Genomic DNA, 17245 nt, shown 5'->3' with positions numbered 1-17245 from the left:
CAGTTCCTCTACTTGCACAAATGGCGCTGGTACCTGTGCGACCCTGACCAGGAAGCAAGCGTTAAATAGAAATGAACTATGAAATGATTAGAAACAGTTTAATTCATTTTGACTAGAAACCCTGACAGGAATCGTTCTGCCACACGATTTTGAACGATTCCTTTTTGTCAATAAAGTTGATTCAAAAAAACATGGTGACGTCATTGCGCGATGGCAGCCAGCACTACTACGGTGTCAGTTCTTGCTCCGAATGGACGTAGACAGACAGTTAAAGTGTCGCCAAACACACCGCTGCTCCAGGTAAACATCGACAAATGTATTTATATCTTATTAATATACGTGTTTACTTTTTATGTGGGTTAATTCCTCTCGTTTTTGAGTCAAAAATGAAAGTGTTTTGTCATGAACAGTGGTCGCGTCCGAAAAAGCTCCCTTTTGTATATAGAGTGCACTAAGAAGTGCATAGAATCATGTTACATTAGGCGCGCTTAAGCGCGCTTGTGTAGGGCTTACGTAGGAAATTGGAACACAGCCTGCTAAAACGGGATTATCTTCATTGTCTGCCGTGGATTTAGCTAACAAATGTGTTTGTTTTTTGGAATTTCAAATCGCAACTGTATATTTTTTTAACTTTCAGATTCTTGAAGAAGTTTCCAAGAAGCTAGAGTTTAATCCAGACGACTATGGACTGAAGTAAGTGTATACTGATGTCCCGAAGTTCTTTAGATACCTGCTGCTCCTCAACATGATTCTACAGTTTTATACAGAATGCTTAATCATTACACCTCCAATTCTGTTCTTATTGTTCGAAATAGAGCCCAAGGGTTGGGAGGTTTTTCTTAACCACACTTGTAAATGACGTGTATGTCATGACAGTGTTCTTTTTCTGTTAGTTTGTATTATGTACATGGAACAGTGGTCTCTTTGCAAGATCAAGAGAAAAAAACATTAGTCTTTCTAGGAGTGAGTAAAATGTCCGAATGGTCTGTTTTGCCATGAATTAGAAGCTGCCGGAATGTAGTCGGCACTGTTCACAGTCAAGCAAGCCTTACTTAGTCATGTCCTGGAGTGCTGATGTCTCCACATAATCAACAAACAACAGCAGTCGAGTTAAATGGTGGCAAATTTATAGCAGCAGATTTCTTTTTTGCACTGCAGCCTATAAGATCAAGGCATAGTAAAGCTTGCTTGACTGTGGACAGTTTAACCCATGTTCCAACAGTTTCTAATTCATGACAGACCTGTTTGCCCACAAGTGTTTTATCAGGAGGATTTTAGGATGAAGGCATAAGCTGAAACAGAGACTATCGAATACAATCGTGCACTATAACCAGCACTTTAACCGAAGTAATACTACAGCAGCAACCTTTGCCGTATCCTGTCAGTACGTTTTAGTATCTTTAGCCATTTTCTAAATGATAACATGGTTACAAATATTAAAATAATCAATGTAACAGCTGTCTTCTGTTTTTACTACTTTCAGCTCATCTGCTGCTTTACCCCAAGTTTGGGTAGTGTAAAATTCAACACTATAACTAGTGTTTAACAATATTATATCTAGTGTACTAATTAGTAAATACCATTAGGTAGGGTAGAATGCAGCTTTGCATAAAGCAACTAATCTTCCTCCTTGCTCAGTAAATTACCAATTTTAAGTTTTAAAATGCTTTTAGAAAATACAAATACCCAGGTATTAATACCCTATAAATGTACAAAAAAGATGAGACTGAAGACACCTTGTTTCTTTTCATGTAACCGACAGCGACAAAGTATTTACACCCACTGCTTTGTGTTCACTTTGTGTGATGCTTTATTTGTAGGTTTCAGAGAAATGTGCTGGACTTGACGCTGCAATGGAGGTTTGCCAGCCTGCCAAACAATGCCAAACTGGAGGTAGTAACCAGCACCCGAGCCCGTGCAGGAGCAGAGAGCATGGTGTGTAATTAACTCTGATTTAGTTAAACAGTTGTAGTTCAGACACTAAATCACCTCCTGCACTTTTATGTAGAAATTATTCTGTCGTTACTCAATATGGGAGCGCTCGGGTGGCGCAGCGGTATATTACGTAAACCCACTGCTGCTGCTTCAGGGTTCAAATCCCCAGCGGTGCTGTTTGCCAGTTGGGCGTGTACATACAGTTGTCAGAACTATATCTGAGGGTGGTCGAGGCCAGGCGATGGATTGGTATCCTGTCCTGGGCGTTATGTGCATTCGTTCAGCACATGCGTGTTTGTGTTACAGAGCTGCTGGCAGCTGCAATACCTGCCGTTTTCTTTTCAGCCACTTCAGTTTGCTTACAATTTTGTATTTCATGGCACATTTTTACGATTTGTTAACTGATTGGAATACTGGCCAGCCATTTATTTGATAAAGAATCGCTCCAATTTGCAGCTGTTTAGCTTAGTTGATTTGAATTTACTCCTTTTCTCTTAGTACTCTTAATACTAATGTTTTAAATGTATATATGAATGGAGCATTAAAATGTAATTTTATAACATTATTACATTTTAATCCAATTAATAATTTAGATTTGTACTATGCACTTAAAACTACAGTTAATTTCACTTCTAATAAATAATTTCCTTAAAATGTAATCAATAAATCATAAAATGCAATAATTACATCGACCTTCATCTTCAGCATGATAAAGCTAAAAGGCTGTGTTTAATTGTTTGGGACTGAGCCAAAGGTTTTAATGTCATTTCGAGCACTTTGGCTGCCTGCTTATATTGAATGGCTGTAGAACTAGTGCTTCTAGAGTTCTTATGTAATCAAGGTAGATATGTATGTATAATAAATATGTAACTTTCTACAGAAGTTTAAAACCATTAACAATCGGATAAATCATAATAATTTATCTGATACATTAGGAGGAAGACGTATTCACATTTTGGTTGAGCAGTGTATAATTGCTGGTGTGGATTACATGCACCGATCTTCACTGGTATGCATTTAAAACGAGTGTGTGGTGGGTATTACGCATCGTGAGCTGATTCGTGAGAGAAAGTGCTTAAACCCCATGCTGCTGTGTGATTGATTTTACTCCTCCGTCTCAGGATCCAGATCATAACGTGTGCTCCCTCTTTACTGCTACAACATGGGTCATAAAAATAATCAGTGTAGTGTTTGATTCGCCGTTCCAAAACATTTAATCCGCCTCTTTGAACATTTTAAATGCATTTTTTCCGTTCCACGTTCACTCTTTCCCTCGCCGACTCTGTCTCCTCTTCTGTTTGTGCACTGGCGTAATTAGGCGCCCGCCGTACGGGGCCATGTGGCCGGGCCCCGTCGGGTGCTAACGTGGCCGTGGCGTCCTTTTCAAGTCTCAGAGTAGTTCGTAAACAGCCTCGGCGTGTCTGGGTTGTGTCACAGAGTGCCATCTCAGAAGCGAGCTGAAGCGGGCACATCTGCAGAGCAGCTTCCTCTTTCTGACAAGACTCATATTGGCTGCAGCTGATGGCTTATTTGTGGAAGAAACTAATTACTTCAAGCCTTTTTGATTGTGGGTGAGGATTAATGGTTGCATCCTGAACGCTGGTGTTCCAGAGAAGAGTTCTCGTTTCAGTTACTGTGTTCAAACAGAAAATGTCAAACAACGCTTAGTTTCGGCTGCTGTACTTCAAAATGTCTTTAGTAGGTAATATAATAAGGAATAGCAACAGAAAAGAGTTTATTACCAGCCTGTTGCTGGTTGGTACCACAATAATGCCACAATCATCCAGAACTGTCTCTGTTTTCTGGGTTAGACCGGAGTGACACTTATAGAAACCATCAACAATATATTGATATATAAGTAGTTGCTCCATTTGCATCCAGGCAAGCTTGAATTATTCTTGGAATTCTGTTACATGTCCTGAATTTTTGTGGCATTCTTAACCATTCAAAAAGAAAATATTTCAGTTTTATTATTATTTTTTAAGTATTCCAATCTATGGTTTGGGTTATCTTATCAGTGCTATGAGTCAGTTGGGCGTCTACACACGGACATGATTGGCTGTGTTTGGGTTTGCATTAGGAAGGGACCTTGGGGTGAAACCTGTGCCAAATCAGCTATGCAGTCCAGAATGATCCTCTGTGGCGACCCATAGACAAAGAAGCAGCTTAACGAAAACAACAGTATAGAGCGGTCAATAAAGTCAGTAATTAAGACTTCATTAAACTACTCTTGAATTCATCAGAAAACTGTGTCAGCCAAAAATATGGCATCGTCATGGAGTTAAAAACCATGGGCTGGTCCTGTATAATTACTTTGATTAGTCTTATATAAGGCCCTACCTAATTCACGGCCGTAAAAATCGCGGCACGGACAGTGAAATGAGCCGTTTCCCGTGTAATATGCAATTTGCTTTAGAATTCAAAATTAAAGGTTTGTGTTTAGCGATTTAACGTTTTTAATTCGCATAGCATTCAAGTGCCTCTTGTTTACTGGTTAGTTTGCACTATGAGGCATCCAAGCAATCCTACGGCAATTCAGTTAGCAAACGCTTAGTCATAATGTCCAAGATGTTGAAGAGTAAAGCAGCTAAAAATACGACTCCGGTAACCGAGTTTGGAAAACTCCCAACCAGTTCTGTAAATGTGGGTGGTGGGGGGTTTGGTGTCTTTATGTTCTAGATTTACATTCAGCTATTAAGGTAGCTGTGCTGTGTATTGTTGTCTCTATTTATTCCATAATTCAATTTATCAGTGTTATTTGTGGCTCTTTTCTTTAAAAATCCATGAAATGTGGGCACATTTTCCCGTGAGTTTAGCAGGACCCTAATCCTATAACAGTCAGAAAATAGTTGTAATGCATCCCCTCAGCAGACATTATGACTTGAACATGTATTTGCATTTAGTTTTTGTTAAAACTGGGTCATAGAGGTGCTGCTTTAATACTTTGGGTCGTTTTATGGCTGTGGTTTTGGAACATTCTGTCCTCTTGTACATCCAGGAACATTTGTTTGTCTTCACCCCGGTGCAATTAATCAACGTCTTTTAATCTATTTTCTTCTTTTTCATCTGTTTGTTTGCTTATGCTTGAGTTAAATAGCTTAAATAAGTGGATTGGGACTTTTTTACTTTGTAGGATGTTTATTCAGATGTGTGTTGTCTGGGGCTCCATGAGTTTGAAGGTCGGCATGTTGAAGAAACCTCGGTTCAGTGCTGTACAGCTTAGGAAAGGAAGGCCAGGAAATTGAGGTCAAGACCAAGGCCAAGGTTAATGACATTGTCAATCTGTGGCGGCCCGTCCCAGCCTCTGTCCTCCATGTGTGCCGGTCGGCCGGACCACCCACAGTCAAACACTGAACGGGGATTGTTTAATGTAGTCCGATTCACCCACCGTGTCTGAAACATGTGGCTTGTTGGCTTGCAGTGTGCCGCCTGCATGTGTACCTGCTATCAGTTCTGCTTTACTGATGCAGAAGAATGTGTTTATAAGCGCGCTCTGTGTGTGTGTGTGTGTGTGTGTGTTCGATTCTGTACTGGAGGCTGAAAGCAGATGAAAATCGGTCTCTTGTTTTCGCTCCTCTAATTTGTAAATGAAGGATCAAGGCGATGCGATTGCCGGCCAGGCTGACTGCGGCGGCTGAAAAGCACAGTGGGAAAAGCGCTAACCGCTAATGCTCTAAACCAGCCCTCTGGCTCATGTTTACAGGATGTAATAAGGAGGAAATGCTCATTCACGTCCAAGTGCTGTTACTCAGTGCTGAATCATTACATCAGAACTATTTAGGCCGCGTACAAACCCTGGTTTTGATCAGCCAACCACAATCTGCATTCATTCACTAGTTTGACTCAGTGTTGATCTACAAATGACTATCAAATCACAAATCACTATCCAATGTCATAGGCACTTAACGCCACTTTAGGGATTTTGTAATGAGTGCCCACATTGTGCCCATATCAATATAGATGCTTGATCAGTATCCTATTGAATTTGACATGTTTTCTAATCCGGCCCACTGATTTTTTCCCCCCATGTGCTGTGTGGTGTTTACTGACAGTTTTCTTTCAGTAACTCATTTTTAAAGAAGCAGTTAAACTGTTTAAAAAAGGGAAACATCTCAGGTCTTGGGTTTTAGGAGAGTATGTATGTATATAGGTATATAAATCAGGGATATAGATTTTGCCAAATTCTTTTAACTGAGAAACGACCATCATTTCACGACTATTGATCATTAATTCTCACCCTTATAGTGACTTGTTAAATATTAAACACATTGGGTTTCATGTCAACAAGTCTTTATGCTTCATTCATTAAAAAAATGATTAAATGTGGCTGTAACCTTGAACAGTAATAGAACATAAATGGAATGACCAGCATTCAGAATGTAGTAGCGAGCAGTTTAATAGAAATAATTATTACTTTATAATTATTATTACGCTTTTTCCTGGTCGGGGTCATGGCAGTAAACACTGGGCACAAGGCAGAAATTCCCTATACAGGGCACCAGTCAATCGCAGGCCTTTATCACCGTTCCCCCAGTAGACAATCATGTCTGTGTAGGCGCCCGGCCTAATAATAAATGAAATATTAGTGAGAGTAACTGAATGTATCATTAGATGTTTTTAACCATAAACAGCCCAGTAAATAATTGGTATGTGTTCCTTACATCCATTTTTAAATTTCTACAATCTACAAATGTCTTATATTTAGCAGACCATGATAGAGGATTTTGGCCATGTCACCCAACCATCATTTAAAGTCTAGCTGGAATCTGAGTGTTTGCCAGTTATATTCCTAAAATCCAAAATCTAATGCTAATGTTTTACTACTTTGCTATTCTATCCCATTTATCTGTTATAGTAATAAAGCTGTAATAAAACGTTAATGCCACTATTTATTAATATGCTCTTCTTTATTTTAACTTCAAACTGCAGATCAGAATTTGATCTAAACTGTTTGTCGTGGTTTTTTCAGGTCCGAGTTGCGCTGCAGTTAGAGGACGGATCTCGTCTCCAGGGCTCTTTCTCCAGCGGACTGAGTCTGTGGGAACTGCTGAACCACTTTTCTCAAACCAGGTATCAAGTGGCTTATTCGGAATACCTGGAAAGTCATGGAATTACCAGAGTATAAACTGTTCTTGAAAAATAAATACAATTCTTTATATTGGTAATTTAATTAGTGTTTATTTTAATGAGAGTATAGCTTAGTCTCTGATTGTATCTTCTAATGGAGCACCTTGTCTTTGGTCCTGGAATTGTTAGTGGTGCGCGCTGAATAAGACACGGCAAATTCTAAATTTAGAACAGTTAAAGTATGTAACCGGACTCCCAAGATAAAAATGTATTATTTATTATTTAATTAGCTAAATTGCTAAAAAGCTACGGTTCCAATAATATAGTCACAGAAAAGTTGATGGTTTATGTAAACTTTACATACTCTTTACTCTTTACTCATTACTCACTTTACTCATTACATTGTTGTGTCGTGGATGTTCCTTGGTCTGTTGGTTTGCCCTTTCTAATACTTTATAATCCCTCATGACCTTCAGTCCTTCTTGATTGCAGTTGACGCTCAGTTTCTCAGCTGAAGCCGCTCACGCCGCCGGGTCGCTCGGCTTCTGGTTTGATTCTTGTTGTAGACTGGCAGCCTGCCACGTTGTTCTCTCTCGTCTAATTCTGGATTATGAAAGATTGTTATGAAAGAGGAAAGAATTTGAGTAAACTGCTTCCTTTGATATTATCGTTGTGGTGTACTCGGCCAATTAATCTCTGTCCAGTCAGTACTTGCTGCTTGATGCTTAGGTTTCTTTGCATTCTTACTCAGACGTCAGTAAGACTTGCAGTTGGCAAGAGGAATTTATTTATCCCTGTGTTGCTGGTTTCTGCATTTTATTTCATGCAGCGTCCCCCCCCCCCCCCCCCCCCGTCTCTAAATCTAGTCATTGCCAATTCCTACTTGTGAATCCGCTGCCTTTTGCATTCTGAGGAATCGCACAGTGCCAGCCTGAGGAGACATTGTCCGTGTTTTTTTTTCACAGTGAGAATCAGGTTCTCTCTGACATGTCCGTGTTTCGCTTCTGACCATAAATATAAACAATTCGTCTGTTTGGTGGCACTTTGAAAACGTCACTGTCAAATACAATCAGGTCGATCGATCCGTCAGTCAGGTTAAACTGAGCTCAGCGGCAAGCAGTAAAAACCGAGGGTCGAAGCTGTGAATCTGCGGTGTGCATCGTCCTCAATTTCTCAGAAATGATTTTTCTTTGAATGCAGCCCAATGCTGGGTGCTGATTGGCTCTTTTTTCACCACAGGGTTCTTATTTGAGCTGCGTAATGATGAGTTGTTTTAGAACAGCAGTGAACTTTCTAAACTGTTTAATAAATGAATGAACCAGTCACTGGATCACTGCACACATCTAAATAATTAAAAAAGTGATCCATGATTTGATAAACAACAATAAGAAGAAATCATTTGTTTCTCTTGTAATTATCATTAAAAAATCTTTCACTTCTTTTACTGTTTGTAACAGAATACCAGAGCTAGAACTGTCTGGATCTACACCCGTCTGTGTGTACATGAGAGATGAGGTAGGCTCTCATATTTCTTCCTCCCCATATTCAGCTCTGCAAATGGGATTAAATACTAATGAGATATTTTTGGTCTTTTGTTTGCAGGTCAGTGGACAGGAAGCTCTGAAAAAGACCACTTTTAGGTCTTTGGGGCTGACCGGCGGCAGTGCCATTGTGAGGTCAGAGCCCTCCTTCATTCATCTGATTCTAAATAATCATAGTATTATAAACCAAAAAGGGATGTTTAAAGGAATGTTGTGGTATATATATATATATATATATATTTTTTTTTTTTTTATGTCCCAACTTGTTTGGAAATTAGGTTTGTAATAATAAGAATAAAAATTAAAAAGTGTTTCCTCAGTTTTGAGGTTTAATAAATTAACATTAGTGGTGCTTAATTTCTTATTTTTGTGTGTGTGTGTGTGTTTTTTTTTTTTTTATATGTGCTGATATTATCAGTGATTAGTTATAAGTTAATATCCAAGCTCATTAGTATCGCAACTAATACCAGTCAGGTCCTAATGAAGTGTGTTTCCTCCTCTTACGTTTTAGGTATGTAGTGAAAGAGAGTAACACTCCTGAGCCCAGTGAACCCATGGAAGAAGCCGCCACACCGACCGACCCAGCTACCGCGTCAAACGCATCCGAACCTTCTCCTGTGATTAACACGACCCCTCCTGATCAGCCCGCTGAGCCAACACCTGCCCCAGTTCCTGTTCAGATGCCCAGTCTGCCCTCTCAGAGCTCAGAAACTGCTGCTAAAATGTGCCAAGCTCCTCCTGTCCAACAGGAAGAAACCGCCAGCAAACAACAGCCAGAGGTGCAGCCCAAAACAAAACAGACGCCTCCGGAGTCCAGAACAGAGCAGCAGGTGGATCAGGAACGACCAGGGCCGTCTCGTGAATACCATTCCCACTCAGCCACACCCAGCAGCTTTGTGCCTTTCTCTGGTGGCGGGCAGAGGCTTGGAGGATCTGGGGTGGATGGACCAAATGAGTCTTCTTCATCATCATCATCCTCATCGCCACCAAAAGCCAAGAAGGCCAAAGCGAGCCATGATGTCCAGGTGAGAGTCAATACACTAAAAATGTGCAAGCACAGATGTTAACATCATGATTTAATGTTTATCATTTACAGCTGAAGTCAAAAGTTTACATACACCTCCCTCCACTAAACTTTCTCTTAGTGTAATACGTATTTAACCACTAATTTAATATAAAATGAATCGTCCAGATTATAGTTCTCAGATTATCTGGCTCTTTATGGATGTAAAAGCGAGAAAAAAAATAATATCATTGCTTTTGAACTTTAGTGTCAGCGAAGACCAAATCAAGACACAATCAAACCTCACCTCTCACTCAAAGCCCAGGAAACCAAACCTCACCTCTCTTACTTTGGAAACATTATGAGAAGAACCAGTTCATTGGAAATACATTTATGCTTGAAAAAGTTGAAGTCAAAGGAGAAAGAGGACGACCAGCAGATGGATTAATCCAATCAGAGGAACAATGAATGAGCCGTTAAGTATCTTGAAGTAGATACAAGACACAAGACAGGATGTTCTGGAGGAAGACTATGCATGTGGCCACTAGAAGTCGGAATCATCTTGACGGCACTGTTATCCGACATTATTAGCTTGGACTGTTTGTTTAGTTTGGAACCCCTTTGATTTGACAATATCAGCTTATGCTTAGTTCACACTACACGATTTTTGCCCTGATTTTCGCTCGCCGACTGGTCGGCGCTAGATTTGCCGGCTCGGGAGCAACTTGGCGTTTGCTCGGCGATCGAAACTCTGCTCTCAATTGCTATGTGTGAACTACTCAACAACTCAATCCGAGCGGCTCGAAGAGAGATTTCTAGCTTGTCAAATATCTGGATCTGAGTTGCCCGACTGGCAATGAGTGCTATGTCGAACAGCCAATGAGAACTCAAGATACGGAGTGAGGGGAAACGCATGGGAGGAGTGTAAACAGGTGGGACAGGGGCGTAATATAGTTTATATCAGAATACATCGGCACACACACACAAGTTTTACAGTATTTCTGACCTTATCGTTCTCTGCAAAACATAACAAATAATATTTATTAACCTCCAACTCACAATAGAACAATCCCTGCTGTTCTTATTTTTCCTACTGGTTTTTACGCTGCACATCAGCGCACAAACTTTGATTGCTCGCTACTTGTTGATGTCCATTTTTGGACGTGGTATCATTATACCCCTCGTCCCAATTACAAGAGATCCAGTCGTGAAGTGTGAACTGTACAGCGACCTGACAACTTGGAAAGTCGTGTAGTATGAAATATCAACAAATCAAGTCACGTCATGAGACCGATGCGATCTCTTGCTCTTTGATACGATTGTTAGCGTGATGTGTTGCATGTGCAGGACTAGATGTGATAGCAATAGCAATTAAATTGATTTGTGAAGATTCAGTTTAAATAAGAAAAGGCCTATATTGTAATATTTATGTTTGGAGTAATAACTGGAATAAAAAGCTCATGCGGAAAGAAGGATGAGAATCGAGGGCTGCCTTTTTTAGTTGCTTTGTTTATTAATCTTAATCAGATTTGCTCCTTTAAGCAGATTTGCTTCTGCAGAATTGGATAAATCTGTGCAGAAAAAATAGATTTTGTTTCTGTTTGTAGTAGCTTTGATGATCAGGTTGATTTTTCTTTCCAGGTTTTAACTTTCATTACATTCTTGTTAACTATATTAGTTTTAATTTCCCTCAGTTTTGTTAAGCTGGATTCTTCCAAGCAGGTTGATGTTGAATATTTCACAAATAATCCACTTAAATTCCAGCTAGTGTTTGGAACCATATTAGTTTGTTTTTTTTGTTTGTTTTTTGTTTGGTTGCCAGCGGGTTGCATTTTTGTCTTTGAAACTCATATGCTGGTGCTTTGATGTAGCATTGTGGTGGAAAATCCACTTTGGGCTGTTGTGTCTATTCAGACATGCCACAACATACACGAGCAAAAAGGCTCTTAATACCGAGGGCAGAGCTGCTGTGTTCTTTCCTTATCAATCAATCTACAGCACCTTGGAATAAAGTATCGGCACACTATTGTCACAACCTGAGATTTATAACGATGTAACTTGAAGGTAACTTTCTTTAATTTGCTTAGAATTAAATAAAATTCAAACCCTTCCTGTGTTTCTTTTAGATTACGTTTTCATTTACATTTTCGGCATTTAGTAGACGATTTTATTCAAAGCGACTTACAGTACTGTGACAGTATACTGTCTAAGCAATTGGGTGTTAAGGGCCTTGCTCAAGGGGCCAACAGTGACAACCAGGCATTGTTGGGGCTTGAACCAGTGACCTTTTGATTACTAGTCCAGTACCTTAACCACTAGGCTACAACTGCCCTCTATCATTTATATTTATTTGACATTATAATTGTGACTGAATGCAATTCAGGCAGTTGAGGATTAAGGACCTTGCTGAAGGGCCCAACAGTGGCAGTTTGGCTGTGGTGGGGCTTGAACCAGTGATGTTCTAATGTTATGTCCAGTAGCTTTTCTGCTACGCTGTCTCTGCCCAGATATTCTGCTTTATTCTATCACTATTTGTACTATAAATCATTACTTTATTGTTACAGTGTATCACAAAAGTGAGTACACCCCTCACATTTTTGCAGATATTTAAGTATATCTTTTCATGGGACAACACTGACAAAATGACACTTTGACACAATGAAAAGTAGTCTGTGTGCAGCTTATATAACAGTGTAAATTTATTCTTCCCTAAAAATAAGTCAATATACAGCCATTAATGTCTAAACCACCGGCAACAAAAGTGAGTACACCCCTTAGTGAAAGTTCCTGAAGTGTCAATATTTTGTGTGGCCACCATTATTTCCCAGAACTGCCTTAACTCTCCTGGGCATGGAGTTTACCAGAGCTTCACAGGTTGCCACTGGAATGCTTTTCCACTCCTCCATGACGACATCACGGAGCCGGCGGATTTTCGAGACTTTGCGTTCCTCCACCTTCCGCTTGAGGATGCCCCAAAGATGTTCTATTGGGTTTAGGTCTGGAAACATGCTTGGCCAGTCCATCACCTTTACCTTCAGCCTCTTCAATAAAGCAGTGGTCGTCTTAGAGGTGTGTTTGGGGTCATTATCATGCTGGAACACTGCCCTGTGACCCAGTTTCCGGAGGGAGGGGATCATGCTCTGCTTCAGTATTTCACAGTACATATTGGAGTTCATGTGTCCCTCAATGAAATGTAACTCCCCAACACCTGCTGCACTCATGCAGCCCCAGACCATGGCATTCCCACCACCATGCTTGACTGTAGGCATGACACACTTATCTTTGTACTCCTCACCTGATTGCCGCCACACATGCTTGAGACCATCTGAACCAAACAAATTAATCTTGGTCTCATCAGACCATAGGACATGGTTCCAGTAATCCATGTCCTTTGTTGACATGTCTTCAGCAAACTGTTTGCGAGCTTTCTTGTGTAGAGACTTCAGAAGAGGCTTCCTTCTGGGGTGACAGCCATGCAGACCAATTTGATGTAGTGTGCGGCGTATGGTCTGAGCACTGACAGGCTGACCCCCCACCTTTTCAATCTCTGCAGCAATGCTGACAGCACTCCTGCGCCTATCTTTCAAAGACAGCAGCTGGATGTGACGCTGAGCACGTGCACTCAGCTTCTTTGGACGACCAACACGAGGTCTGTTCTGAGTGGACCCTGCTCTTTTAAAACGCTGGATGATCTTGGCCACTGTGCTGCAGCTCAGTTTCAGGGTGTTGGCAATCTTCTTGTAGCCTTAGCCATCTTCATGTAGCGCAACAATTCGTCTTTTAAGATCCTCAGAGAGTTCTTTGCCATGAGGTGCCATGTTGGAACTTTCAGTGACCAGTATGAGAGAGTGTGAGAGCTGTACTACTAAATTGAACACACCTGCTCCCTATGCACACCTGAGACCTAGTAACACTAACGAGTCACATGACATTTTGGAGGGAAAATGACAAGCAGTGCTCAATTTGGACATTTAGGGGTGTAGTCTCTTAGGGGTGTACTCACTTTTGTTGCCGATGGTTTAGACATTAATGGCTGTATTTTGAGTTATTTTGAGGGAAGAATAAATTTACACTGTTATATAAGCTGCACACAGACTACTTTTCATTGTGTCAAAGTGTCATTTTGTCAGTGTTGTCCCATGAAAAGATATACTTAAATATCTGCAGAAATGTGAGGGGTGTACTCACTTTTGTGATACACTGTATATATGACAAAGCGATCAGTCCCTGCTGCACAAAACATCTCCATGATGCTTCCACCACCATATTTTCATAGAGATGTTTTTAGAGATGTTGGTGCTACTCAGGCAGTTTAGTATGCAAGCATTGCTCTTTTTGGTGTATTTGTTGTTACACCTCACATATGGCTGAGCCGTTAACATCACGTTCAGTTGCCACTGATGTATTCTGCAGTTCAGTGACCTCAACAGACCGAGCACACTGGCAAAGTGAAGTTTGGCATGAGGTGGAAGCTAATCTGAGGATTGCAGTTTGATTTGACGGCACAAAAAACAGCTGGATAAAAACATCCAACAAGAATTAAATCAAAAATAATTTCAGGGCCTGGAGACTTGAAAGCACTGCATCTCTCCTCACCCACGTAAACTCATAGTACAATGACATTTCATTGCTTTTCCTCTTTATGTTCTTCGCTGTAGCCGCTTGTCACTCCTCTGTCTGGAACAGAGAGACGCAGGCTTGTCATCTTCTCCCACTGTTGGACAGGCGTCTCTGAGGTTTTCCCGTCCTCTGTTTTTCCTCGCCTTTGATCTTCTCATTCTGTTGTTTTGTTTTCAGCGTTCGGCTGGTGCCACATGTGGAGCCAATGATTCAGAAGAGGCCGAGGAATATCTGGAGGTAGGAGAAAAGGATCTGGCAGCCACGCCGGCTTGGCACCAGAAGGGCTTCAGTTCTTAGTGCCATGTTCCTAGATAGCAGCACAATACAAACACCAAAATAACAAAACCACGGGGTCAAAAGTTTACATTAACTTGTAAAGGAGAAGGAACAGCGTAGTATTTAACCATTTTTTGCAGTTGTTCTTTTTTTTCTGAATAAATTATTTTTCATCTTTTTAAAAATAATCACATATTTTTATGATCACATAATATATTTAATATAACATGACCATGATTGACTCTAGCTGATGATTTATTTTTGCCCATATAAATAGGGCTAGTATGACTGCATTCGTTACAAAAGTACATGGAACACTGGTCGCTTACCAAGGTCAGAAACTGTCACAGGAAATTTGTTCGGATGCTCAGATGTAATCCGGCAATCACCAGTACATGTCTACCATGAACTTGAAGCTGCTTGGCTTTAGATGCATGGATGGATAGATGTGAGGTGTAGCAGCTGCAGTGCAAAACGAAGTTCTTGTATAAATGAATGGGTGAATATAAAACGAGAGATAATAACCATGTGCTTACTTTCTACTTGTCTTACACTTTAGCCGGTGGACAGAGAACCTTTTGTCTTCCATCTGGACACAGCAGCCCAGCGGCAGTGTGATACTCAGGATTTGCCAGATGAGTTCTTTGAGGTGACGGTGGACGATATAAGGAAGAGATTCGCTCAGTTAAAGAGTGAGAGGTGAGTGTGGTCACCAGGACCATGGAGACTACAAGCATCTGGATGTGACATGTGTTGCTTACAGAGAAGTAGCGGGATGTTTATTAAGTTTTTTTTCTTTTACACATTATATTTTTATTACATCTTTTGTTTCCGCACTCATAATATACTGCCCTAATAAACACATGACATCCTAAGAAATGTAACGCACCTTCCAGACAATGTTGCACTATAAAACACGAGGCAGCATTAAACTAAATGTGTGCATAACATTTAAGCAGATGACACTGTTGAATTGTCTGGGCTAAAAGAAAAAGAAGAAGAACCTTTATCGTCATTATACTTGCGTACAACGAAATGTGTGTGACTCTCTCCAAAAAAGATAAAAGAAGAAGAAAAAGTATTTACATAATGTCTGGATGAACCAGTGCAACTGAAGTTTGGGTTGCAAAAATAAATCAAATAAATTATGTGTATGTGTGTATGAAGTGCACGATTAGGATATAAAAGTTGTGATCTTGTGCTTTGCACAATGCAGCATTCTAGTACGTCAGCCCACTACCTGAAACGGTCGGATAAGAATCTCAGCAGTGTTATCGACTGGCTGGGTGTCTATACAGACATGATTGGTTTCCTCTTGGGGTGGGTGTGAAATTGGACCCGCCATGACCCTGACCACTATAAAGCAGTTCGAGATCGGTCTAGTACTCTGGAAGTCCATATGAGCTCACCTCATGCAAGTCAAAAGAAGCGGACGTCTACTGCACACTTGTCGGAGGGGGCGTGTGTTAGTCAGGAAGCAAAATGTGATCGGGTAATTGGATATGACTACATCACAAAGGGAATTGAAGAGAAATGCAGTGGACTGGTGTAAAACATTTCAGTAGAAATCCAGCATGGGGAGATGAGTCTTAAGTTAGTAAGACCGTGGCAGAGGTCATTTTTTTGGGCGTAGGCGAGTTATTTTGGCTCTAAATGACTACCTTCGTACCCCACTTACACACACACACACACACACACACAGCGGTGCACTACAAAACATCTCTATGTCTCTGTCTTGTCCTTCAGGACTTTATGAGCGTGTCTCCAAGCAGCCTGTGTGGGGAGACTATCAGAGTGTGTGTGTGTGTGTTGCATGTTTTGGTTTTTGGTATGCGTGCGTAATGCTGTTTGAGTGTTACCGCAGCAGACATGCTTCTGTGACCAAAGGCCTCATCTCCGTCTCGGCTCTTTGATCTGCTCTGTGTGTTTGTGTGTTTGTGTGTGTTTGTCTGCTGTGTGTGATGCCCGTCTGTGTCTGCTCTGTGTTTTTGTAGTGCGAGAGTATTTGTTGTTTTGCATTTGCTTGCATCGGTGTAGCCTTGTGTGTGTGTGTGCGTGCGTGCGTGTGTGTTCTGTTTGAAAGTTTGGAATTTGATAGCAAGACATTCCAGAAAATGTCTTGCTTTAAAGAAAAAGTCTGTTTACAGTCAGTTATGTAATGATGGTCAGTTATTGGCTAAAAGAAATGGGCATTCCTTATATGTTTAAGTACAACTTCTTTGATAATCATTTACTGAGAAGTGTGCAGTCTCTTGAGAAGAGTTGCAGGACAACCTGAAAACAGCGGGAACAACAATTTCACAGAGAACAATAAGCAATAAACTGCATCACAATCAGTTCTGTTCCTACATCTCCAAAGCTGTGCTAAATAAGAAGCACTGTGTGCCCAGGTGGCGCAGCGTGATATTCCGCTAGCACACCAGCGCCGAGATTCTGAACTTCTCGGTTCGAAACTCGGCGTTGCCACAGGTCGGCTGGGCGCCATCTAACGGGCCTGCAGCAGACACGTTACTGCTAGGGCGTTCAAATGCTGTGTAAGGACCCTGATTAGCAGATAAAGAGGCGCCTGTGTAGAATGCATATGTGAAAAAGGGTTCCGGTAAGGGCTGCGCGCGGGTCGGAGAAGGCTTGAGCAGCAATATACCCGTCTCGACTGCAATCATGGATCCCCCAGCAGTGGAAGAGAAATTGACTACACTAAACTGGGAAAAAATGCATAAATAAATAGAAAAAAAATTAAGAAGCACTAAGATGCACATCTAACATGTTTCCATGAGCATCTCAACAAATTTGAGCAACAGAA

The 17245-nt window shown here is 40.9% G+C and overlaps 1 protein-coding gene across 1 annotated transcript in view; it reads left to right on the top strand.

Moving 5' to 3' along the window:
• The first annotated feature begins 210 nt into the window (after positions 1-210).
• aspscr1 (ASPSCR1 tether for SLC2A4, UBX domain containing) overlaps positions 211-17245 on the top strand; it is a 31840-nt gene continuing 14805 nt past the window's right edge. The window contains exons 1-9 of the mRNA XM_063013214.1: positions 211-300; positions 638-693; positions 1821-1935; positions 6905-7005; positions 8460-8517; positions 8605-8678; positions 9055-9568; positions 14344-14403; positions 15002-15141. Of these exons, the coding sequence (XP_062869284.1) occupies positions 211-300; positions 638-693; positions 1821-1935; positions 6905-7005; positions 8460-8517; positions 8605-8678; positions 9055-9568; positions 14344-14403; positions 15002-15141 (1208 nt within the window). The remainder of the gene's footprint in view (positions 301-637; positions 694-1820; positions 1936-6904; positions 7006-8459; positions 8518-8604; positions 8679-9054; positions 9569-14343; positions 14404-15001; positions 15142-17245) is intronic.

Source organism: Trichomycterus rosablanca, chromosome 17 (genome assembly GCF_030014385.1).
Source record: "Trichomycterus rosablanca isolate fTriRos1 chromosome 17, fTriRos1.hap1, whole genome shotgun sequence".
NCBI lineage: Eukaryota > Metazoa > Chordata > Actinopteri > Siluriformes > Trichomycteridae > Trichomycterus > Trichomycterus rosablanca.
The sequence above is the reverse complement of the archived record's forward strand: the minus strand, read 5'-3'. Positions and strand labels throughout refer to the sequence as shown.